At 40.3% G+C, this 25678-nt stretch overlaps 2 protein-coding genes across 2 annotated transcripts in view; one reads left to right on the top strand and one right to left on the bottom strand.

The window, feature by feature from the left end:
- STRA6 (stimulated by retinoic acid 6) overlaps positions 1–7213 on the top strand; it is a 55447-nt gene extending 48234 nt beyond the window's left edge. Inside the window, exons 16-18 of the mRNA XM_018554646.1 lie at positions 1823–1986; positions 4294–4410; positions 6810–7213. Coding sequence (XP_018410148.1) covers positions 1823–1986; positions 4294–4410; positions 6810–6973 — 445 coding nt within the window. The 3' untranslated portion in view covers positions 6974–7213. The remainder of the gene's footprint in view (positions 1–1822; positions 1987–4293; positions 4411–6809) is intronic.
- A 990-nt stretch (positions 7214–8203) lies between these two features.
- On the bottom strand, positions 8204–9326 carry LOC108785553 (immunoglobulin superfamily containing leucine-rich repeat protein 2-like). The gene has a single exon (XM_018554636.1). The coding sequence runs from the start codon at positions 9308–9310 to the stop codon at positions 8204–8206; it is 1107 nt and encodes a 368-aa protein (XP_018410138.1). The 5' UTR covers positions 9311–9326.
- Between the last annotated feature and the right edge of the window lie 16352 nt (positions 9327–25678).

The following is a 25678-nucleotide window of genomic DNA, read 5'->3' as shown; positions in this document are numbered from 1 at the left end:
GTAATATACACTGAGTTAGCACTTGCTTATTAATGCAACTATATAATCAGCCAATAAATCATAAATCATGCAGCTATAGGTCAGGAGCTTCAGTTATTATCCATGTCATGATTGTTGCCACCAGGCAGGCAGCTTTGAGTATTTCTGTAACAACTGTTGTGCTGGGATCTTCACTCACAACAATCTCTAGATTCTACAAAGAATGGTGTGAAAACAAAAAAACATCCAGCGAGGCACAGTTCTGATTGATGAATATTATGTAGGCCTGTGTGCTGTTTTAATTTTTAAGAGTTCTGATGCCCAACCAGCATCTTTAGGTCTCATACATGTTAGAAATGCAACTGCATATTCTAATGTACTGATATATTGCAGTGTAGTGCAATGTTACTCTCTATGTGCATGCTTATCTATGATACACAGGAAGCTGTTTTTACTATCTATATGTTTCCCTCACAATGCTGTTTTTGGATGTAATATTGTTCTAAGCAAGTACAACATAATTCAGCATTCCTCAAGATCTCAGTGCTTCATCTAAACACATAACCAGCAATACACGCTACGTTGAAAAAACATGAGTTCAGGTGCGTTTGGAGCTCATTTCTAAACGCACCTGGACTCATGTAATGCTTTTCTATGACTGAATGCACATCTAGACATTCAGCAGTGTCTAGGTTCATTCAATCTAGAAGCATTTAACCAAACTAAAAATGTCTGCGTCCTGGGTCCGTTTAGCATGATTTATTTAGGTAAACACATCTAATATAAACACGATTTAGCCCAGCAACAACTAAACACAGGAAAAAGTGATATGGGAACTGTAAAGCTGTTTTTACTTACCAAATCATTTCTCTTGTGTATAAACGCAGCCGGCTACTGTGCATGACGCCCAACAAAGAATATGTTATCTGCTGCTATAATGATTATTGCTGTGAAACATTGCAGAGATGTATAGGCATCTGCTTGTTGAAAGTCGGTACCATATAACCTCTTATATTCCTGCACACGTACAAAGGCCATTACTATCACACACAACATTATCAAGACGAGCTAACAAAATGTATTACGTTGAACATAAACTATCAGTGAATATTTTGCTCCATTTCCAAATGTTTCATTGGTTCTCTTGGTTATAAACGTGCCTTGTTTATTTCTATCAGCATGCCTTGCTCCCTAAATTATGCCATTTTATTATAAGATAAATCAATTAGAATGATATAAAATATACCACTTTAAATCTGAAATACCTGGTTTTCTATATTACCTTATGAAACATACATTAGAAGACAGTATGAAATACAAATTACAAACTGAATAAATTAACTGAACCAACTTGTACCAAACATATGTCATGTTAGCATTTTGGGAGATGGCCAAGATACAATAAATTAAGGTTCTCAGTGTTTGTGGCCAATGCACCCCACTAACTAAAATCAGAAAGATGGAGTGATCATGTCTTCATTTACTGACTATAAAGAGTGGTTCTACTTTTCAAAAGTGGCCTCAAGAGTGTAACATCTCCAATAAGTAAAACACTGGGATCTCCTGTTGGTTGGCTTCCCAGTGGATCAGAATTCTACCTCAACGATGCTACAGGGAAGTTAGTTTCATCAGGTTATCCTTGCTGATATATTGTAGCTTCTAAGAGCAACATTACATTAGTATACATGGATGGGGCATCATTTGGGATTATAGCCCATGGATGGAAAAATCATACATTTTTGGAATTTTTAATGGAAAGGGTTTTTTTTTCAAATGGTCTAACGGTGTTGTGTGATATATATGTATGATTATATCCTGGTGACCCTATTTTTTGTCTTTTCAGGAGAAGTCTCTTCATGCTGACATACCTCATGTTCCCTGTAAATTTTTTGCGGGGTGAGCTGCTCTCCCTTGCCCGACTTGTAGTGTCAGTTATTTTTAACGTTATCCACTTCTGCCGCCTTGACCTGAGCCTGTTACAACACAGTGTACAGGGCTGGGACCCAGGTAAGCTTAAAAACATTCTTGTTCAACTACATGACTGCTGTACAAAACAATTCCATGGTCAGGCACTCAACTTCAACTCTACTGACATCCTGTGTTAACGGGCATTTGTTTGCTTTAAGGGGGGTTTTACATTCTCATATGTTGTAAGTTATGAAGTATGTCTGCAAGATATATTTGGGGTATATATGGATCTATGCAAATGTGTTGAAGGTAACACACTTCAGTTTTATGCTAACAAGATCTTTATTGTGATACATTTCCTGACCAGTTGGGCCTGCGAAAAGGCTGTTTTCAGGGTGGTGTTTTATACCCAATGGCTACAACTGTAGGGCGTTTTTGTCATAATAAACCTGTTTAGTTAACTGTCACTAAATAGAGGATGCACACAACTGATTATTTTAATTGATGTAACATCAAAGGGATCATCAGTCCAGCAAATCAGAAACCTTTACAGTGTTAGTGAACAGCAGTAAATTGTATATGAAGTCAGAGGTTAAAATGTGTAGAGAAATCATAAAATCATCATGAGGAGATTCAGGAAGAGAGAGGCCTAGAGACACAGGTGAATATATAGATCGGACATATAGCTGGGTGTATGGAGTGTCTTTAGCTTTGCTAGGTTCACTGTCATCATTTTAATTATCATCGTCATGATCATCATGAAAAGTGAGATCTAGAAAGGGACTCACAGGGCTTTTAATTTTTTAGTATTATTATTCTGTATATTCCCTATTGACTGTTCCTGTTCTTCTGTTTCTGGGATCTAATAAACACTAAACTCTCCGGAAAAGAACTGAGGTTACCTGGATATTAGTTGAAGAATGCATTCTACATATTCCTCTGCCCGCACATAAATATATATATGTATGTTTATATACAGTTCTGCCAAGGAAACAAAGGCATAGCAAGTAATATTCTTGAGTGCTGTGTCTTGTGACCCAAGGCAATATCTCTGATGACTGCTTGAAGCAAACCCATATGTAGCCAATAAGCCTATAAATATTGTTGTTTGATATTAATATCTCAGCATGACCATTAGATCATTTCAGAGGGTTTTAATTATTTTTATTAGTTAAACTTGAGCTGTGATACCCATCATCAGATGTTTTATATAAATATATGGCTTTTCTACTTTTCCTGTGCTTTCCCTTCCAGCTTATTAAAATCAGCTAAAGCTTGGACAATTTTATTTAACATGGGGAAGAGTTAGAACCTTTTCTTTTTGCTGTTTATGCACCTGCCAGGGAGATTTCCAATGTCCTCAGTACTCACAGAATCACCTACCCAAAATAAGTATTCACACATACTTGTTCTAGGTCAGTGAGTTTTAAAGACACACAGATGGGAAACCAGTATTGCTAGAAGGATGGTAAAAGAGTGGCAAGAACTTTCCTAGCTAAATTGTCATTCCAGTCCTGTAAAATCTGAAATAGTGTCACTCCATCCCACCTGTTCCCCCTTTAAGTGCACCCAAACCAACTAATCACTTATGTCAGCAGAATAACACTGAACAGTAGATTTTGATGCAATGGAGATAATTTATAAAAGTTCCATCTGGCTATGCAGTTCGCACGACACAAGCTCACTTAGATGGCACTGATATAGGAATTCCTATACTTGTCAGCGCCATTTAGAGATGTTAGTGCCGCACGATCAGCATATGGATGGGCCAAATATTTATAAATGAACACTAATGTGTCTCATGTACTAAAGAGAAAGGTAAGATAAAGTGCAGTGAAGTGGACCTACAGTAAGTCAGCTTTAAATGTCCGGTTATGGACACAGAAAACTAATTTTTTTTCTGAAAGAGATATTAAACCCTATTTTAAAAAAAATCAGCACTGAGCTTTTTTTTCTTTCAACCGCCCCATTTCATTTATAATTTGGAGGTTTCAGACCACAGCCCCTCCTCTTCTGTTTACAAGTGTCTTATTTGGCTAGCAGGTTGCAAAGGAGACACCTGTACATGTGCGCTCCTGGCTGAGAACTAAGCCAAGCTGTTTGCGTCCACTGGAACACACAGCGTTTGACAGGCCATGTCATACTCCCTCCTTCTCCCTCCTCACAGTAGATTGACAGGCAATTCACCTATAGTGAATGTTTGGTGAATGTCACATTCGCAGCTTTAATATATGTTACTCACTGTTATCGTGCTTCAGTTTTAAGTATATTTCATGCACATTTTTCACTTGCTCTTTATACTCTATTACCATAAAATGTAAATGTTGTCCAGAATTATGTTTAATGGATCTCATGAATATTCATCTACTACTTCTTTGTTGTACTAATATTATGTTTGCATTGCAGGGTATCGGAATTATTGTAATTTCTTAATTGTTGAAGCCGCCGAATGTCATCCAGTGGTTAGAGCATTTTGCCTACTCATGAAACCTCCAAGGTGGAAGCAACCTGATTTGGAAGAAGGTGAGTCAGTTCTGCCTCATCTGTCATCTTCCATACGGGCATGATACAGCGTTTCCTACAATATCTGATACTTCTGACACCATGTATTCATTCCACTAGTTTTATTATTTTTTATTGTTTCAGCTTTATGAAACATATTATTTATGAAAAAGCCATTCAGAGAACATGACGTCCTTGTCACAGGATATTGTACAAAATATGCTTTACTATTTAGCATTTTATTTATACTTTAGCAGTATAGATAGAATTAGTGCAATGGTCCTACTTCTCAACGCTGACATTATGTCTCCATAATCTGATCAAGAAAACTGATGGACCATTTAGAAAACACTTACTCGGTGAACCAAAGAGAAACTCTATTTAATAATTTCTCAGTCATCTCAGCTAGCTATGGAACACAAAATATTAGTAGCATGTAGATGCATGTTGAAGGAGGTAGTAAACCGGAATCTCACTCTTTTTATGTGGGTTTTTATTTGGGGTGACATAGTTAGATACAATTTTATGAAAGCATTTACATTATTTAATAAGGTGTTTTGCTGCATTTAAATCAATATTAATATGCATTTTATAGGAAGCACAGTACTGTATCATTTTACAGTACAGGTACAACACATTGCACATAGACACATAACGTTGTTAAGGACTCCAACATTTATTCTGTAATAGAGTGCATAGTGTAATGCTCATGTGAATAAGTACTAATAATGTTGCTGCCTGTGCAATATAAAACTGAACTCCATGCAAACAGCTAAATACACAATTGAAATACATAAGCATGAACAGATTTGTAATTGTGTAACGCCAGTAATCCAGAAAACTCCAACACAACCAGAATGGTGACCTGTTTTTTTTCAGCTGCTGTTAAAGGGTATCTAAACCCTCCATTTTTTTTGCATATATCTACTGCTTGATAGCAGTAGATATATGCAAAAAGTAAAAAAAAACAAAAAAACGCTGTAACAGAGGTTTAAACTTACCCCGTCTTTCTTGTGCGCTCCCGCCCGAGAATCCGAAACTGCTCGAGCAGCCGCAAAGCGTCTTGGAGCGGGCGCATGCGCAGTTCATATTTTCGGGCGGGAGAAAAGCAGAGACGCAAGGTAAGTCTATGGACGTGTGCACCCGCATGCAGACACCACAGGATCGGAAGTGCTTGCAAGGACAGAGGAGTCAGCGCTGGATCGGAGAGCCGCCGTACCGCTGGACGGACAGATGAAAACATCAGGAAAGAAGAGGAAGATCGGATTAAGAGACATCATTTAAGGTAAGTGCTAACATTAACATTGGGGGGAGGGAAACATTTTTTTCACTTTAAGTAATAGCAGCTTGGTCACCAATCTGCCCCCCAGCCTGTTATTTGGCAATAAAGGAGGAGCAGCACACTGATAAGGTCATCTCTCTCATTCTAACTGTTGAATGATAGCTCTGTGTACTGCAATAAATCTCTGACTGTGTTAGAGTGGTGCTCCTCCCTCTTCCAAAGCAAATGCTGCTATGGCAGCGGCTTACAGAAGGCCGATATCAGGTCTGATTCAGGTATTTACTTTAGCTCTGTGTATATTTTTTTAATGAATACACAATTTGATTAACTTGTGTTTTTTATCTCTGCCTGGATTTCAGCTTTAAAACAAATGTGAGTTTTAATAAATATTTGGTAATCGTGCTTGCAAAGTGTATAAATATATGCACATATATTTACATTATTATCATCTATGCTGTGCAATATTTAATACCATTTATTTATGATTCGCCTGATTGGCCAGAAATGCAGAGCATACAGTGATAGTGCCACGTCATATTAGTCCGTATAAAAATGTAATCTGTCCCATAAATGCGTTATTGCCTTTTTACTTTACTTTTGACTAACTTCAGGTTTCTCTGTGCACTAACTATTCTGCGCTTAATTTTTCCTAATATTGCTCTTTATTGTATTACCTATTGTGGAGTATTCTTTATCCTACACGAGTGTTGCCTCTAAAACAAATTTTGTTTGTATTTATCTAAATATGAATGTGCGTAGATCTAGTGAAGGACTGTAGATGACATTTGCCTGCAAATTGTATTAAATGTGACATATAAAGGATTTATACTTTCGTAATCTGGGCCATCATTATTGAAGTAACAGTCTCAAGCAGTAAGTGATACTTCACATCATCCAGTCAGATCCAATTATATTGGAGACTGCTATTTGGAGAATGAAAGTTTGATTCTGGTCATTGTAGAATAGCATAGTCTGTTATAGGCCATTCATTTCTTCCAACTTGGTATATAAGATCAATCAAATGCCCATAATGTCTCTATCACCTGACTCCATTCTGCTAGTAGAATAAACCTGCATTGATGTAATAAACATCTCCGTCTAACTCTGCACATTTTCTCGCTTTATTCCTTTTGCCTAGGAATTCATCTGATGCCTGCAGATGGTCGAATAATGAAGGGTGCACGCTCTCAAATTGCCCGAGCCCGCTGGGGTCTAGCATATACTCTTATTCACAATCCATCTCTGCTGTACCACCGAGGTTCCAAAAGCATTAATGGAGGATCTCCCATGTGTCCTACGTAGCACCTGGCATAAACCAGGGACATTCCAGTGACATAGTCTACCTCCCACCTCCCTAACCTCCTATCCCCTAGATGCCCTGCTGGGCAGGGCGGGGTTTTTAGGGGAATGGTGGCCCCTTGATTTTGTAGTTTTTAGTTAAAGTATATGTCTCAATTAGGCTGTTCTTTTCAAACAAATCTACTGTATGTGTATTTTGTTAATAGTTTCAAATGTGTTTCCTTTATAAAAAGTTGACATCTCAGACATCTGTTATCTCATCTATCACATAAAATTCAGTCTTTACATATACAGTATATACCATTTACATTTCTTTGGTATATAGAATAGCACTATCATTTTATGTTTACATAGATTTAGTTATTATGTGCTTAAAGGAAAATTACACTAAGAGCAATTTAAAGGTTGCCATTGCTGGTCTCCTGAAAATTCTAATTGCCTGACAGCATTTGGCTTCACAATTGTGTGAGTCACTGACCTGGGATAAGCATAAAGATCATGAAAGTCATAGAAACAGCTAAACACACAAGGAAATTCTTATATGAGAGCTGTTTTGAATGTCAAAGGGCTTGTGTTTCTGTCTATTCATTCCTGAGATTTACACAGCCCTGACAGATACCACAATCAGCTTGGAGAGCTGAATTTTCTTTACTGCAGTAAACTAACACAACTATACCTTGTCATGGCCCCAGTTGGTGACTGAACAAGGAAGGAGAAGCAACAGACTGATGGGCTCCCCTCTCGGTCATTTTTTTTGTCTCCTGCCATTAGCAAGTCCTTTTGTTAGAACATGAAAACTGCAGCACAACTTATTGGCTCCTTGTGCTGCTTCTCCCTCTACAGCTCTGTTGTACAGGGAATTGCAAGTTTATACTAGGTCTATATCAAGTGCTTACACTAAATGCAATTAATGAATTTTAAAGAGCACATACCTGCATGACTTAGTCTGTGGTTCTAATCTGCAGTCATTCCAGGTTAGTGACATAGAAAGCACTGAAGATATTGGATCAGCAGGACAGCCAGCCAGGAGACTAGTATTTTGAGAAGGAGAGGTTAGGAATTACAACTTTCTCACTCTCTCAATGCATTTCCTTTAATATAAGTCACAAGTGAGGAAGCCACGAGAGTATACAGTACTTTCCTTGCATATGATCTGGAATACCTTTGTCTGTGCAGTAGATGAGCTTCCTTTTGCTGTGCAGACAATATTTAGAAATACTCATTCCGTTGTAATTATGGAATGATGTACCACAACAGCAAAAGTAACATACACCAATGTTTCATGCACAATGACACTACACATGGCGCTTCATTCACCAGGGACCCTGCTCTTTCAGATACTATGAACAGTAGTAACTTCTCTCCTGACTCATTAGGCCATCCTGAGATTTTATGATGGTTAAGAGATACAGAAATCTCCCCAGTGTTTTCTACACTTTGATTGGACACATGGCATAAGTAAGTAAGGTCTTGTCTATCAGGGCTTAATATAATGGTTCCATTGGCAAATTTGTGAATGGCTACCCCAAAGCTTTCTTGCTTTTTGTTCTTTTCGTTTATCATCATATATGGAACACCCACCTCTTTGCAAAGCAGCAACGTATTGCCCAATTCTGGGTCATCACCCATTATCTCCAAAGGCTTTCTGCACTGTAGATCGGGCACCTTCGCCAGTGAAACCCCCTTTAGCTCACTAGGAGTTAGACAGATGATATCACCTTTTCTATCAACAATAGTTTTAACCTTTTTCATCCAATCCATTAACCATGATAAGGAGCATGAACAGTGGAAGGCATTACCATGTAGCTGAAGGTGTGACAAAGTTGTCAATGGATCGAAAATTCCTTCAGGCAGGGAAGATAAACGATTGTTACTGAGCTGCAGGGATCTTAAACTTCTGGACTTCTTGAATGCTTCTGGTAGGACTGTAGCTAGTTTGTTGTTGTTGAGGTTTAGAAGCTCAAGATCTTCGAGGGCTAATAGATCTCTCCAAGGGAAATCCAGGAGTTGGTTATGACTCAGATCCAGGCTCATCAGGTTTGTCAGGTTCTGAAATGTGCTCAGCTGTATAGTGGTGATACTATTATGAGCTAGCCACAGAGATGTCACTTTTAAAATATTGGCAAAGGAGGTGGCATTCAGGTGGCTAATATAGTTGACAGAGAGGCTAAGCTGTTTGAGGTTAAAGGGAAGATCTTCTGGCACATGAATTAGGTTACGGTAAGAGCAGTCAACAGAGGGTTGGGTAGATGTAGTGCACCCGCAGGTCTCCGGGCAACATGTGCTTGGCACCAGGAACAGGTAACCAATAATGCCAAAGAACTGGAAGTGGACCTCCATGATGCACAATAACCAGAGATGGCTTTACAGAGTAAAATGATGATAATTACATTCCAGCAGCCCTGGTGAGCTGTTTATAATGTTTTAGGAGGACAGAAAAATAGACTTAGCATTACCGTTTTGCTTTTTTCATACCTGTGGGGAGATATGACTATTAGTACAGTGTATGTCCAGGCGTTAACAACCCTCCCTCTCTCCCTTTAGAGCAAGACCCATCATAATTTTTTCCGTATACCCGTAGAAAGAGCTCAGTTTGTACTGATGTAGTCACCACCTCCAGAGCTACATCTCCCAAGAGCTCTTCTCTTACACACAGTCAGGGGAATTCAAAAAGAGTGTCATTAAGACAAGTGTCTCGGGGTTACAGAAGTGTCGTTATTACCACCAAATTCATGTACAAGGCTGCATAGCATTCATGAATTTGGCGCAAACCTATGAAACTAGCGCTAGCTTGTGAGACAAACTTTGGGATAGATATACAAACACTGATAAAGTACATAGATGTGTTGCATCTCTGTCCAAAGTGTCACATGTGTCTGAGACAAATTTCAGTTGAATGGAGACTTAAGTACATAGATATGTCTCCTTTCTGTCCAAAGTGTTGCATATGTGTCTGAGACAGATTTCATTTGGCTCCCCACTTTCCTCTTCAAGCAATGTCACACCTGAAGTATGTGTCGCATACTGTGACAGACATATACAATATGAATGTGGGACAGACTAGTTACACTAAAAGCACTTGGCCTTACTTTTCATCACATTTCTTATTACCGAACTGTTGGGGTTTATTTATTGAATATGTCACAAGCACAGCGCCAGAATGAAACTGGTGCAGGAGTCAGTAGAGGTCTGAAAAATGGTGAAGCATGTTTTTGAATTTGGTGCAGACATTTCTTCAGCAGCATTAACTCCAGAATTCTGGCACAAATGGGATATTGAATTCACCTTAGTGTGTGTTTTTGCATGCTTTTGGGCGTCAATGCAGCATCATAATTTTGATAATAATGAGTGCATGTGGTGTGGGGCAAAGTAGTGGGGAATAGTTGGAGTTCTCTAGTCCAGTTAGAAGGGCTGACAACATAGCGGTTTTAGTGCAGCAGGGATACTTGGCACAATAAGCTATCAGTGGCGCACAGATAGATATTCCAACAAGAAAATTAAGTGTGAATCTGTTGCAAAATACATAAAACAGAATATCACCAGCACACCAAACAATGTGGTCAAGTGTTGTCCTTTATTGACGCATATTGTCACATTGACAGGGCCGGATTTCCCATAAGGCCAACCAAGGGGCAGCAGGGAGTAGAGGGGCAGAAGGGGTATGGAATTTTGTATCTCCCGATGCCTGGGTGGATAGTTGTTTTCTACATTTAGCCCTGCTTTGGGCAAGCAGAGCTAAATGTACAGCGGGGAAGCCACCGCTTGTTTTGTACAGGTGATCTCGGCGAAATTGTATGCAGCCTGCAGGTCTGCCATTCTTCATGGGGGGAGGTTTGCCGGCTAGGTGGGCGCATTAAGGAACCTGGCCTTGGGGCAGCAGAGAGAGTAAATCTGGCCCTGGATATTAGCACACATTTGGGGGGGGAGGGGGGTTGGGGGCACATTGAGGAAGCTGGCCTTGGGACAGCAGAGAAAGTAAATCCGGCCCTGCACATTGAGGCAACGTTTCGGGGGCCGTGCAAGGTGACGTATGTGCAGTAATGCACATACAATATATAGACATACAATTAACCTAATCACCCAATGGAAAAACAGTTAAGAACCGACCCCAGCTTCCTATGACGTCAGTATGACATTACATTCTCACCAGATTAGACGTCACATTCCCGGCCCATACTGACATCATAGGAAGCTAGGTGCAGTTCTTTACTGTTTTTCCTTTTTAGAACAGCAGTTGTTTTTCTGTACTTGCAGTGTTTTAACGGCATCAAAACTGGCGAAGCGTACACGTACTGCAAAGACACACTAAAATGCTTTTTGTTTCTTTCATTTTGCCCCAACATACACTTTAAGCTCTTAACTGCGAAGGAAGTATCTTATTATTTGGAATTCCAGTCTGATGACATGATAAGGCATCACATCTGCCTTTTATTCGGGACTTTTTAATATCTCCTCTCCATATCTTCCTTTCTGACTGTTCTTGTTTTGTTTGACATCACCCTCCCTCCATTCTGTCTCCGTCTGGAGACGGAGCTGTAGGATTTCTGCCAGGCCCTGTTCACACGCTTCTCTCCCACATGACTAAGCCAAATGTTCTGCATGCATAACATGAAAACGTTTCTTTCCACTGTTCCACAGTGACCCGTCTTTGACTTGCTTCTTTGACTTTTTTAGTTATAATTACAGGTTAATATGTTCATTGTATTCTGTGAACGCTGAGTTTTACTCTCCTCAGTGCTCTTTGGGACATGCTCTGTGATCATCTCCGTGACATTAACTCCTACTTATGTAACCAGATATCCCTTTTGCTCTTTTCAGTCTTTTTTTTTGGTCCTCTGATGTTCCTTTTCATCTTTTCACAAATCTCTTCCCCCCTAGATTAATAGAGTCAGCTTTTCTTACCTGACTGTCTCCTTTTCTTCTCTGTTAACCGGATGAATTTAATAAACACATTCCCTCTTTTTCTCCTCCTTCCCTAACTGGCTGGACACAACCCCAAAACAGCATAATGAGCCAAAACTCCATCCCTCAGCCAGAGTCAGGATCCTCATAATCTGTTCCTCCTGCGCCGTCTGCTATCTGTCAGAATTTGTAAAATGGAAAGAGGCAATCAGCTAGAGGTATTGAGAGAAATTGCTTTTAATGCGCAAGGCAAGAGGTTTGACCCTGCATGTGGCACTGTTTAATGCAATATCATGCTGTATGTACTGTGACTACAACACGCGTTCCATAGGGAGGTCAAAAGTCACATGTGCTTTTTGATTAGAAAACATGCATTAATTTACCAGTCCTGGCAACTGTGCTTCTAAAATGGCAAATTGTTTCATGTGTTATTAAAGCTCATTCTTGGGCAAACCAAAAAACTACCCTTGCAGTGTCTGGTTATGCCTAGGGGAGAAGAAAAGCTATTTTACTTACCTGATCCCCACTCCCACCAGGCTTCTAGACCGGTTTCTGCAGCCTCCTCTCCCCTTCACTCCAGGAGTTTAAAGACTGCGGATTTCATCTAGATTTCATTTAGAATTTGGAGTGGATAGAGTTAATAGCCTTTGATCAAGACTGTTTCCAAAGCACCCGTTTTCCTGTGCTGCCTATGGCCTGCCAACATACTAAGGGCTTATTTACACACTTATTTACAAGTTCCATAGACCTGCATTTGATGCGAGAACACTCAGGGACATTCCCCCAGTGGAAGGGAGAGAATAAAGGTGCCCATACACTGTGAGATTATTGCACGATAATCGCTGGCAATCCCGCGATTGTACGATAATCGCAAAGTGTATGAAAGGCGCGCAACCGTTTTTACTGTACGGTCGCACGTCTTTTGTCTAAGGAGCATGTTCGAAAACCAGCCGAAAATCTTATGATTTTCAGCTGGTTTGTGGCATGCTCGTGAGACAAATGCCGAACGGGCACTGGCCATTCAGCATTGCGGTCATTGGAAGCCCGCCCCTCAGCGGGGCGGGCTTGCGATGATCGCAAGTACGGTCTGCCTGTCCAAGATGGGCAGATTGTAAGTTTTTTAAATTTCTTTACAACCATCGCAAGACTAAGGTCTTGCGATGGTTGTAAAGTGTATGGCCACCTTTAAGGGCTGACCGCTGGAGGAGTGAGGATCAGGTAAGTAAAAGTGCTTTACTCTGGTCCCCTAGACATAAACGAGCACTTAACCCTTGCAGTGTGAGGTAGCCCCACTGCAAGGGTAGTTTTTGGTTTGCCTGGAGATGGGATTTAAACTGTGTACTGAAAGCATTGATAAGAGTATTTTACATAATTATACAACAAGGTTGGTTAGCTGACTATACACTGGTTGAATCTCATCCGACTCTTACTGACAATTCAACCAGTGTGTGGCCCCATCGAGACCCCCTGTTCAACAAAAGTCGATTTTTTTATCAACTTTTGTCAAAGGAGCTGGTTTTTGAAAAATATCAGCAGAACAGTGACTGCACCCAATCAGTGACATCACAAGAGTGGTGCGGAGGGGTGCGGCCCACACCAGGTGACACCAAAATGATTGACAGTTTTGGTGTCACCCCCTCTGAAAAGTCGAGCACTCGGTCATGGACGGAAAGCCCAACAGCTGCACGAGAGAGGAGGGGACCCAGCAACATACCTTATCCTACCAGATAAACTTCCCCTGCTCTCTGTGCTGGCGTCAATCACTGAGATGGCCACCGGCAGTTACGTGCATGTGACATCATTACATGCGTACGTGTGACATCCAGCCTGGGGACGCCTCTACACCCAATTAACTGCAGTCACTATTCTGGTATTCTGACAGTGGCATGCCCACTGCTGTCAGAATACATTAAACCATCAGGGGAGGGGATTGCCCCATGCATGCTAACAGAGTTGTAGTTGTAGAAAAAATTACATGAGTATGGCCAGCTTACAATAATGCCCTAAAGCCACTGTGACCAAAAGGTAGCCAACGTGCCTGGTATCAAATGATGTTGGCCAATTTCTACTGTCATCTGTGTAAGAACAGTTCCTGATTGCTTCAAATTGCCTGCTGGCGTCCATGTTAGCATGAATGGCTCCAGAATGGTTCATAGATTTGTGGGTTTCGGAATAGCCCTAAGGGCCCATTTAGAACTTTGCATGTACGTAGAGGTGTGTTTTTAGGCCGGTGCAGTGGCATGAGTCAACATGCATTTCCTTTGTGTGTAGACATGTGTTATTGACGCAGGTTGCGGTGCATTTGCAATGCTCTTTTGGATCTAAATTTTGGTGCGGATAGAGTTAATAGCCTTTGATCAAGACTGTTGCTAAAACACCTGTTTTGCACTTTGATGTGCTGCCATTGACTTCTATGGGTCTACCAGCACACTAAAGGTGGCCATACACCTTACAATTATCTGCAGATTTTCTGTGGTCAGATGGAAAAGGTGGAAACAGATTCCTCCATCTACACTTAATTGTGTGGATGGAGTAATCTCCACCTGGGCCAATCTGTTGCACTTTTTCCATCTGACCACAGAAAATCTGCAGATAATTGTAAGGTGTATGGGCACCTTTAGGGCTTGCTTACACTATAATCAATGACTGGCATTTTCAGCAACTGAACATCGCCAGTCATCGCTATGGCACATAGAAAACTATTATTTTTTGATCAGATACATGCGTTTTAGTCCGTTGCAACTTCTGTATTAGATTGCAACAGTGTTTACGGGCCCTTAAGTGTATTGGTATATGCTACTCGCATAATCTTGTTTTCGAAGCTACAAATTTAGGTCAAATGATTTTAACTCTTTACGGGCCACTCAAGTGCAAGTTGTCATTTCACTTCCTGTAATACATTACATGACATGGAGGAATAGATTGTAGCTTGTCCAAAATCAGACATTAGTGGAAATGCCCAGTAATGCTCCATTTTCATCCATAATTTAATTTGAATCCACAAGGAATCTTCTGCCCTACACAAAATGACTTGACAGCGAACAACAAAAACTATAGATTTTATTTCGTTTCAGTAATTGCCAAGCTTTTGCCTAATTATTTGCTTCCTTCGTTTTTCATCCATACAATTAATTTCCAGCACAGAGTATTCTAGCAGTGTCCTGTTTAACCCCTACCTGGCTTCTATCATTACCCCCCTCCTCATGTCATCACTACCCTGCTGCAGCTGTCAGATTGAGGTCAGATAATAATCACACCTCCGATAAAAGCTTTTCCAAGTATCACAGCCTGGGGGATTGGGAAAGAGTGGTGGGGAGAGCTTGATATGCAATGAGAGACAGAGATGTGTGCAATGACATGGGGAGAGATGCTTCACATCTCAGGAACTCAGAGAAAGGGAGTGATACATGAAAATAAGACATACGCTAAGGCTGTGACTAAGACTACTTTCCCGAATTACAAACACAATGTGACTCACACTGCCCAACGCACCATAAAAGTCTACAAGATTTGGGAAGTAGTGTAACAGCAAAAGTATGAAAGGGGTGTACAGATAACTAGAAACAATGAGCTGTAAACCAAAAAGTTAATCAGGGAAATTCCCCCGGAGCTTCAAATAAATGAATAGAATGAGCTCCTTGAGCACTATTATCATTGTAGATTAGACCTACATTTATAAGGTTATTTAGACACATATATTATTCTTCAAATGTACTCGTCTGCAACACATTTCCATTTCCAACATTTAGCATTTGTTGTGAGTTGCAGTGTGCTGCAGATGGTGCTATGTGATATGTCCTTTCCACAACAATATAGTGTATCCGCTCAGGGTAGAGCTTAGATGAACACATGCTGCTTCGGAAGGAAGAGCTCGGGGGGGGGGGTTTACATAGAATTATGTACAAGAGGGGAAAGCTGGAAGCACATGGCAAATTTAGTGGCCTCGCTAACAAAGCATATTTGTTAAAGTGTATTTCCACGTTTGCATTCCAATTTGAGAAAACACCGCTATATGTTTGTCATGTGTTCCTATTCACACAGCAGAACTGAAAAGAATTAAACAAAAATATTTCTTACCTTTTAGATGTTTCTGTGGAGGAGACCTTTGTCAGACTGCAGGCTATTCTGAACAGTTTGTGAATTTGTCTGTCCCCAAGACAAAGGGGACAGACTGTATTTCCTCTCATAAACATACAATGCTTCTAGATCTTTAAACTGATATTGAAGTCAAAAGGTTTTTAAGCTATTTGAATTCTGATTAAATCACTTACAATGAATGCTGCTTCTTAATGTTTAAAAGTTGCGGCTTCCTGCAGGATCGGCTGGTTTCCTGAGCACTGGCCCTAATATCCTGTTTTAGAGCGACTCCTTTCTCTTGCAGGGTCCTATGAATCCACCCTTGTGTGTACTGGTAAGCTGTGTGTGTCTCATTTTTCAAAATGGCAGTGCAGGAGCAGAGCAGCACAAGGAGAACTTCAAGGCTGCAATAAAGACAACGCTGGACTCCATAGACAAGTAAGTATGTTTTTCATGAAGGGAAGGCTATTAGGGATGTAAAATTGAATTTAGCCAGGTTGGGTGAAGCTCCTCTTCAAAATGAAAATGAATGAAAAAAAGTAAATTTTCTATATTCTGCCATCATTAATTTCTTTATTGTTTATTGGTAAATTGCTAGGGAGATTTCCCATCAATTCCTGTCACTGTGATAGGGAAAATCTCTCCAAAGGAGACACAAACAGCAATAAAACTCTCTTTCAGTAGAATGGAGAAGGGTTATAGCCTCTGTTGGGTTATTAATGCTGTCTGTAATCCCATGGAGGATATTTCACAACACTTTTTGCTCTGATGACATCCTGAGTGACATAACAGTATGTGGGTATTAAGAATAAATCTACCCAGAAGTGCAGAAACAGTCATAAAAACCTGACAGAGGTGCTAACATGTCTCCATTTCATGCAATTGAAAACAAATAGTTTGGTTTGAGTTTTAAATAAAATCAGTAGTTCAATGTATGGTGTAGTCTTTGGTTAGAAGAGATTCTCTGCTATTCCTTTCCATAATTGATATTTGTCAGGAACAAAATGGTATCCTATTTAAAGAGGAACCGAACTCAAAGCTGGTCCCAAACGTCAGAGGTAAAAGAACTAGTAACCAGTGTTGTCTGTGGTCTCCATGCATTTGATTTTTTCCCCCATTACTGACCTACCATGCCTTGTTCTGCACTTTGTCTCTGTGTGGAGTCGCCATCTTGGTAGCCATCTTGCTTCCTCATGTCAGAGCTTCCAGCACGGAGAACAGAGAGCAGCACAGCAGAGAGATCACCACATCTCACTCCAAATCTCCTAATAATCAGAGGCCACAGTGCCTGAAATGATCTCACACTGCAGATATCCTGTTTTGAGGCTGTAGAGACAGGAGTGCCTAGGCACCGTCACATCACAGGAAGTCACCTGATATTTCTCAGGAGGAATTGCAGACAAAAGGTAGACTCTTTAGGGTACAGCTCAGGCACAATAACATAGCTAAATGTTCCCTATAACATAGCAAATCCTCACCTTTTGAGTTCAGGTCCACTTTAAAGTGAGTTTGATACATGATTGAAACAATACATAAATCACTTTTAATCAATTTGTACTGCAATCACCGAGTAATTAACAAAAGGGAATCAATGGTTTTGCCACTCTTACCTTCACAGCAGCTGAGACTACATGATGATATTTTAAATGTTTGCATTTCATTTTAACACACATATTGAGAATGGTATCTAGATAGCAGGCGGTTACAGTGCCCAGACACAGAACTGCACAGAACAGTCTGACAACATGCAGCTATGATTTCGACCAGGGGTCAGCAAGCTCGGCACTCCAGCTGTGATAAAACCACACATCACATCATGGGTCTACCTCTGAGAGTCATGCCTGTGGCTGTCAGAGATTTGCAATGCCTCATGGGACTTGTAGTTCCACAACAACGGGAGTGCCGATGTTGACCTACCCCTGCATTAGACATTTACATAAAAAGTGCTGATTTTTCACTGCTGTTTATTCGGCAATGACAGAGTAACATAAAAGCAGTTTTGGTAATGCCTGAATTTCCTCTACAGTGCTGGATTTTTCTTCCATGTTACAGATGTGCTTTACAATGCTAAGAAGATCTGATTTATCACACTTGATGCATTCATTCATTTGTAATCTACATTTTACTAAACACATAAAAGAGCACAATATAACATGTACCCGCTCATCTGTCTTCCGGTAGTCTCCCGTCTGGCAGATCTCTTTTGTATTATATCTCGCTGCCTTCTTGTCAAGAGCTTTGTCAGTGATTGTTCACCTATCAGACATTTTTTTCTCTACACTTCGCACAGCCTATTAAGTATTCTTGAGCTTGACAGAATAATTGAGATATCAAAGAAAGCAAATTGGGATAAAGGTGCGGAAGCAGAGAGAGGTTAATCCTGAAGATAGAATTTAGAGTGTTAGCTCTTTTGCACAACAGCAGTGCCCTCAGGGACAATTCAGAAAGCACAGAGAAACATGATCTGGACTAAGTGCTGACAGGCATCAAGCCCTGTGCGTGTGGCTGGAAAAAATCCTATGTGCGAGACTGAGACCTGGAGCAGAAAAACAAAAACACATTTAATTCACATCACACTCCATGTGCTAAGAGAATAAAACGGGAGGGAGGGAGATTGGGGGTTGTACAACAGAAAAGCCTGGGATAGAATTGAAAAATACATTGTATAAGAGAAATATATGAAGATCACAGCCAAGTTCTTTGTCACCATGGGGAGTGCAGTAAAGAAACCAAGGAAAGGAAAAATACGTAGGAACAAAACAATAGGAAATGATCAACACGCTGTATACGGGTATAACAACAAAATACTACTCAATTAGTCCTTATAAACACAACTGTTATTTTTTATTCTTGTGGTTTCTCTATATCACTTTAAAAAAATCTTTAGGCTTTACACCAGGCAGGTTTTCCTTCCAATTTGGCGCAGAAAAATGTATCTCATTAAAAAAATCAATGTTTTCTAAAAGGGTCGTAATCACAGAAAATCCCTGCACCGACACACCAGGCTGCATTTGATTTCCATTGACATCCCTTTTCTGTCCATGAATTCAAATAAATAGGCTTTGTAAAAGATGCATGAGAAACACAACCTATCATTGAAAATGATGTCAAACATGCTTTTAAAAGATCTTGTTTGCCTTGTGGTGCTGAATAGCAATATTGTATATATTTGTGTTCTTTATTTTTTATGCTTAGGACTAAATACAAAATACCATTAGTTCCATCGGTCGGCCGACAGCCTGCTTCTGACAGCTGGGCGGAGCCAGCCGTCATCTCACGGCTGGCTCCGGCCACTTGCAGAGAGATCAGCGTCCCTGGTTACCAGCTAACCAGTGACGCTGTCATTATACACTGAAAGCGGCCTCTCTGTGTTCTTAGTGTGTAATGTCAGATGGCGTTCCTGGTTACCTGGTAACCAGGAACGCATCTGTCAATCCTCCCCCGGACGCTCTGGGAGTCTAATAGGCTCCCAGCCGCCAGGGAGAGAAACACCTTCTCACAGAAAGGTTCACTCTGCTTGATCGAGCAGAGTAAACCTTTCCCTACTCGTTTTTTTCTTTTTTTTTCTTCTGACGGCAGCCGGAAAGCATAGCTAGATTCCTAATGGCTATTTCAATTTGCAATAGCCAATAGCAAACTAGCTATTGCACCCGCCCACTGCTGCTGTCAATCAGCAGAGGGGGACCTGCAGTTCTCCATCAGGTCCCCGTCTGTTTATGCTTTCCTATGGGGATTTCGTTTTTTTTTTTTTTTTTACAGCAGCAGAACCGCCTGGCCAATAGAAAAGAGTTGGGCGGAGCTAGCTGTCACTGCAAGCTCCGCACAATCGTTTTCAGCGGCATTCGACTATTTACTCACTGCTGTTCGGCATCTATAAGAATAGACCGAACAGCAGCGAGTAGCCTGCCGGAGGTTCGGCTTAGCCGATCCAGATGTTGGATCCTTTCTGTAAGATGTTGGATCGTTGGATCGACTGAGTCGAACTCCTTCTGCACTTCGGGTCGGCCGAACATGCTGAGCCATACCAGCCTGAAGTGAATAGCCGAACAGAGCTTGGCTCACTTCGCTTGGGGTCGGTGAGTCACTCAGCTGCCTACGGAAGCTTAGTGAATAGACCCCTATGTTTCCTTTTTTTCTTTGGTTAATAATATGACATATCACTAAGGCTCCAAACGAGCACAAAGGGGAAGTAACATCAAGTGGCTGATCTACATTTTTTTTTCTCTAATCACATACCTACAAACTACCATGGTGGCCGTTCAAGTCTGTATACAATGCTGCAGCCATCATTGCTTCATTGTGTAGCAAATTTTCCCTGGCATGCCAGGTTATGCAGGCAAGCCACTTGCCAAACGTGCTCATTGAAGCCAATGGGACAGCTGTGTCCCAAAAGCGTGCTACATGGTTGCAGCACAGCATTTCAAAGTAAACCAACCCTGTCCAGGTCAAATGTAATATAAGAAATAAACTGCATTATGGCTACTAGATGGTGTATTTATTTCCTATGCTCCTCAGCTTCATCTGGTGGTCATAATGTGGTACTTTTCTGATATTACATTTGAACTGGAAATAAAATATACTAATACTTAGGGGTCTATTCATAAAGCTGCCGAGGGCAGCCGAGTGAATGACCGATCAGAAGTGAAGTGAGCCGAACACTGTTCGGCTATTCACTTCAGGCTGGTACGGCTGATTTCAGCCGTACATCGGCTGAAATCAGCCGTACATCGGCTTGCTTCGTGTGGCTTCGGATCAGCCGAACATGCTTAGCATGTTCGGCTGACCTGAAGTGCAGAAGGAGTTCGACTCAGCCGATCCAACATTGCTCGGCCAGCTTCGGCTTTCAGCACGGCTCAGCGCACGACTGAGCTGCTCGGCCGTGATCGGGAGCTGTACGGGCTATTGTGAATAGGGGCTATTCTCCTGAACCGAAGGGGTCCTGGGGCCGAAGCCAGCCGAAGGATCGGCCAAAGCTACGGCCAGATCCTTCGGCAGCTTTGTGAATAGACCACTTAGACATGTAAATTTTGTTTCGTTGCGAATGGATATTTGTACAAATGTCCTTACATTTGGATGCATTTATTCAGATGCATCTGAATTTCAGAAATCGAATGCGAACGAATCGGAATGTTCGTTTACTGAAAATTTGGATCTGTCCGATTTTTGTTCAGAACGAAACCAATTTGGACATGTGACAGTTCTCTGGCCAATCAGATGGCTTTTTTGGCTGTTGGGGGTTGCATTATACACACAGTCATGTGACTTCCTGTTGTGGATCATTCTGAAATGAAATCCGAATAACAAACCGAATCTAATTTTTGATCCGAGATCCAAAAAGCGAAAGAAATAAAAATCCGAATCAATCCGAAACGAAGCAAAACACATTTTTGGCAGGCTTACATGTCTCCTAATAACATTCATTTTTGCCTCAATTCGTACAGAACAAATGTACATGAAAAATGGCTCTGAGAATCCTGAGAAATTTTTGAGTATCCTGTGTCATAAATGTTTATTTATAAATATTGCATAGATATAGTAAATATGTAAATAAAATAAAATAAAAACATAAACTTAAAATAATCCCAAAAATATTGACCGAAAACCATTTATCTTAAATCCTGAGTTGGATTATATATTTGCTATGGCAGAATGGCCACTTTACAAGAGCATTGTACACTTTACAAGAGCATGTGACATTGATGTGACATGTTTTTAGTAATAGATATCCTCCAAAGAGTAACCCCAGGCAACAATCAGTGAACTGTCAATGCTATCCAGGAAACACCGCAATTGTGCTCATGACCATGAAGCTGATTTACCAAAGGAGTTGATAATGTACACTCAGTAAATAATAATTACTTTGATTATCCAATCCTGGGCAAATGAAACAAGTAAACTGGGATTTGCTTTTCACATGACCGGATAACTGAAATTCTTTTTCACTCCTTTTTAAAGTAAAAACATACTAAACTCCGTAAGTAAATCAGCCTTAATAAATCCATTCAGTATACTCCTAATCTGAATTTAATATAATCCCTCACAAGCAGATTTAACAAACCTCTTACGTGTGTTATGGGCAAAATTGCCACATGGTTGTGATTTGTAACCTACCTCTCATATTAAAGTGGGTGTAAGTGAGGCTGCAGTGGGTTCAGATGGGGAAGTTCCAGCTAGTGAACACACAGGCCTGACACAGGTCAGGCTAATTTACAACATAAAGATAGTAGTCATTTTAGGGATTTAGCAGGTGGGTCAGCAAGGTGCTGAAGATCTATGTCAGGATCAAAATTAGGTGTATATAAGCCAAAGGGAGCACCAAACAAATGTTCTTAGAGTCCAAAAAGCATTTATTTAATTCCTCTCTCCAAAGGAGGATTGGAGCCTGATTTAGGTATAGGTGCTGCTCTGTTACAGACACGGGCACCCATCCATTGATCAGCTCCTGCGTGTAGATTTAATTACCCAGAAGCTATGCTCTGAGTTCAATTTGACATTTTGATAAGTGCTTAAGTCCTGATGAAGAGGGATTGTTTGGCCCCCGAAATATACTGGCCGACACTTTTTTCCTGCTGTCATCGGAGGAATTAAGTAAATGCTTTTTGGACTCATTTGAACATCTGGTGCTCCTTTTGGTTTATATACCCATAGACTTCTCAACTCGACTGACCCTGGCCACCCCCCGGGGAGATCCCCCCTTTGTGGAGAGCCACTGAACACAAGCCATGTGGCTACTTTAAGGACTTTTCTCAACCTTATGGTGATCCGTATCCAGCTCCTTGCTTCCATTTTCCCCTAGGGATGAAACTAGAGCAATTCAGCAGGTAGGATGGTTCCCTGAATCATTTTGCATGCATTTAAATGGAGTATCTTATCCAATGCATTTGAAGAGGAACTAAAGCCACACATCCATAGGTTTTTTAAATTGTTGCTTGACCAAGGTAACTTTCACTTAGATGCTTCCTGCAGGAAAAGAATCATTGCTGTGCTCCATTTTTGCTATCATATTTCAGGTTCATTCTCCTGGCACACTACTAATCGCATTTCCAGTATCTACAAGATGCTAAAGCAAAAAGCTCTGAGAGTCACAAGAGTTCCTTTCTAGTTTTCTGCAATGTAATGGATTGTCTCCCTTGCATCACACGTGGCCAGGGCTGGTGTTGCACAAACAGGAAGCCCTGACTGAGAAACAGTGTCACAGAAACAAAGGGGCAAAGTGGGACAGGGTTTGTCGGGCCGTTCACAGGCACCTTCACTTTGCAATTATAGAGGTTAGTGCACAGAAGTTAGCCAGATTAGGTGCACTGTAATGTTTGTAAATGTTCTGTAATGTGTTTCACTTCTGCTTTGCAGTGATGAACTTTCTCCCTGGCCCTCAAGTGACAGTCTAAATGTATGAAACGCAAAGTGAGTACCAAAGTGATTGACGTAGAATCCAAAAATCTAATTTATAAACCATTATTTGGAATGACAACAGATGTTATCACCAACGCATTTCAGGGGTTATCAAAGTCTCATCAGGGCTGAAACGACACAAGCAAGAAATGCGATGGAAAATGATTCTACTTTAACACCTTATGTGGCATGGATGGGGATGGGGCTAGTGATTGACCTGGGAGGCAAGGAGGCAGTACATGTGTGCCTTCATACCTAGTGGTGGGTGAACAAGGCAGAGCTAAGCTCAGGTATCTAATGGTGTGTACTAAGTAGTGACAGGCTAAGCTCCTTTTTTTTACCCTTCAAATTTACTTTAAATATATGCACTTTTTTTTAATGTGTTTGTTTTGAATGAGCACTTACCTGTCATAAGTGGAAGGTGTTAATAAAACCATCCTACTGAAAAAAGGTCAGAATGAAACAAAATAGAACAATGGATACAGGTGATGGTTGGCAGAGCAGTGTACAAATAACATACGCATTCACTGTTCCCGTAATTACAATATTTATTGGATTTGCACGTCATGTCTCACTGCCTCTGTTTTCTTAACCAACATTTCACTATGAGAAACATTTTACTCTTAACAACACTTATTTATCTGGGAAATAATACATACCAATTGCTGAAAAATAGTATCCATATAGTGATGCAGACATTTTTATATAGCTGAAGATATAGAGATAAATTAATTGTTCAGTAGTTTTAAAGGAACCATAGTATAAGGGGAACATAGAGGATCCCATCTCAGTCCTCTCCTTCTGAAAATGCTAGTTGCCTCCCTATTATGCTGATCCTCTCAGTACTTTGTGTCTCTTTGTACAAATTTACAGATAAGGGCTTTTCTCTGATATTCTTGAACTCTTAGGTCAGTGATAAATAAAGTTGTGAAGCTGTGGGTTAGCATAACTCCCAGGCAAGTGATATATTTAAAAAGGTGGTCAGCATTGACAGCCCTATTCTGCATGCTATCACTACTTATTTTATAAGATAAACCCAGAAGTAGAAGTACTCAAAGATGTAAGGTTCTCTTCTACAGCGTGTTGTCACTATGGGCAGAGCAGGCACTTGGGAGGAGCCCTTTGACTCTAAGCTGCTCTCCCTGTAGACACACCAATTAACAGACATTGCTGTTATGTGCTCACATTTAAACAGACCAGGGTTATAAATGTAATTAAAGGGCATATGAAGTTCTACAGAGCAGGTAGCTACAAAACACAAACAGTTGGACCCAAAAAAGCGTATGTACTGCACTGGAGAGTGCTTAAAAAAAGCATTTACTCATTAAATAAGGTTTATTTGGAACATGGTTTTGGCATTTTTATTATGCACAGTTAGGTTAGATTAAATTTCAAGGGAGCAATGACGTTCTGGCCTGGCATAAATCTTTTGCCCATTATGGAATACCACCCTGTGTATGTTTTGCATTACCAGAACATGTGCTTTCTCAATAAACTTTGTGCAAATTGCCTCCCATTGAATTTAAAGGACCAATACTGATCACAGAAGCCCTCTAGAATTCTGTGAAATGCGGTTACAGAATTTTTATGTTTATCAAAAGCTTTAAACTACATTAGAAAATGAAGCTCTGAATTCCATTGGAGAATGATGCAAGCCACAAATTGGTCTAGCATTTTTAAATGGTGCCACCATTGAGAAGTCCCTGTTTACCTTGTGCATTCTACCCATCTACTACCACTAGTAAGTCATAATGACTGTATGACTAGCCAGAATTGTACTGCACAGATAACACCATCTTAATGATTTAAATGATTTCTTATAAATTACAAATTTGCATGCAACTACAAGTCATAAAATTATATGTCTTTAGTGTTTCCGTTTGTACTTCCAACAGATATATGTGATAGAGTGTCTCTCTTGTTTATCTGCCATTCCAGATGACAGATGACCGAGACTCAGTTGTTACTGGATTATTTACACCTGTTTTCAGAACTAACCTAGCTGCCATTCTGAATGTAAAACATTGCCAATGGCCACATTTTATATATTTATAAATGATTGCTTGTAATGTTGCAATTCTTCTGCCAACTGTATCAAGAACCCATTACAAAATATTAACTTTCTTATTATATTCTATTGATTAAAAATGTCACATTGTTTTAGGTAATATTCAAAAAAAATGTCAACTAGATCTTAATATATATTATTCCCCTAATATACAAACAAATCACCACTATAAAATAACATATAAAATAACACAAACATTATTTAAAAAATCAAGTCACAAAAAACAGAATGGTACAAAGGTAAATGTTTTAGAAATTCTAAACAACAAA

Source organism: Nanorana parkeri, unplaced genomic scaffold (assembly GCF_000935625.1).
Source record: "Nanorana parkeri isolate BGI_ZX_2015 unplaced genomic scaffold, ASM93562v1 scaffold167, whole genome shotgun sequence".
NCBI classification, from domain to species: domain Eukaryota; kingdom Metazoa; phylum Chordata; class Amphibia; order Anura; family Dicroglossidae; genus Nanorana; species Nanorana parkeri.
Note: the sequence above shows the minus strand (reverse complement) of the source record. Positions and strands in the feature narration are given on the sequence as shown.

Bases quoted from the DNA above. Each gene is read 5' to 3' on its own strand.
- LOC108785553 (XM_018554636.1), bottom strand. From the start codon at position 9,310: ATGGAGGTCCACTTCCAGTTCTTTGGCATTATTGGTTACCTGTTCCTG.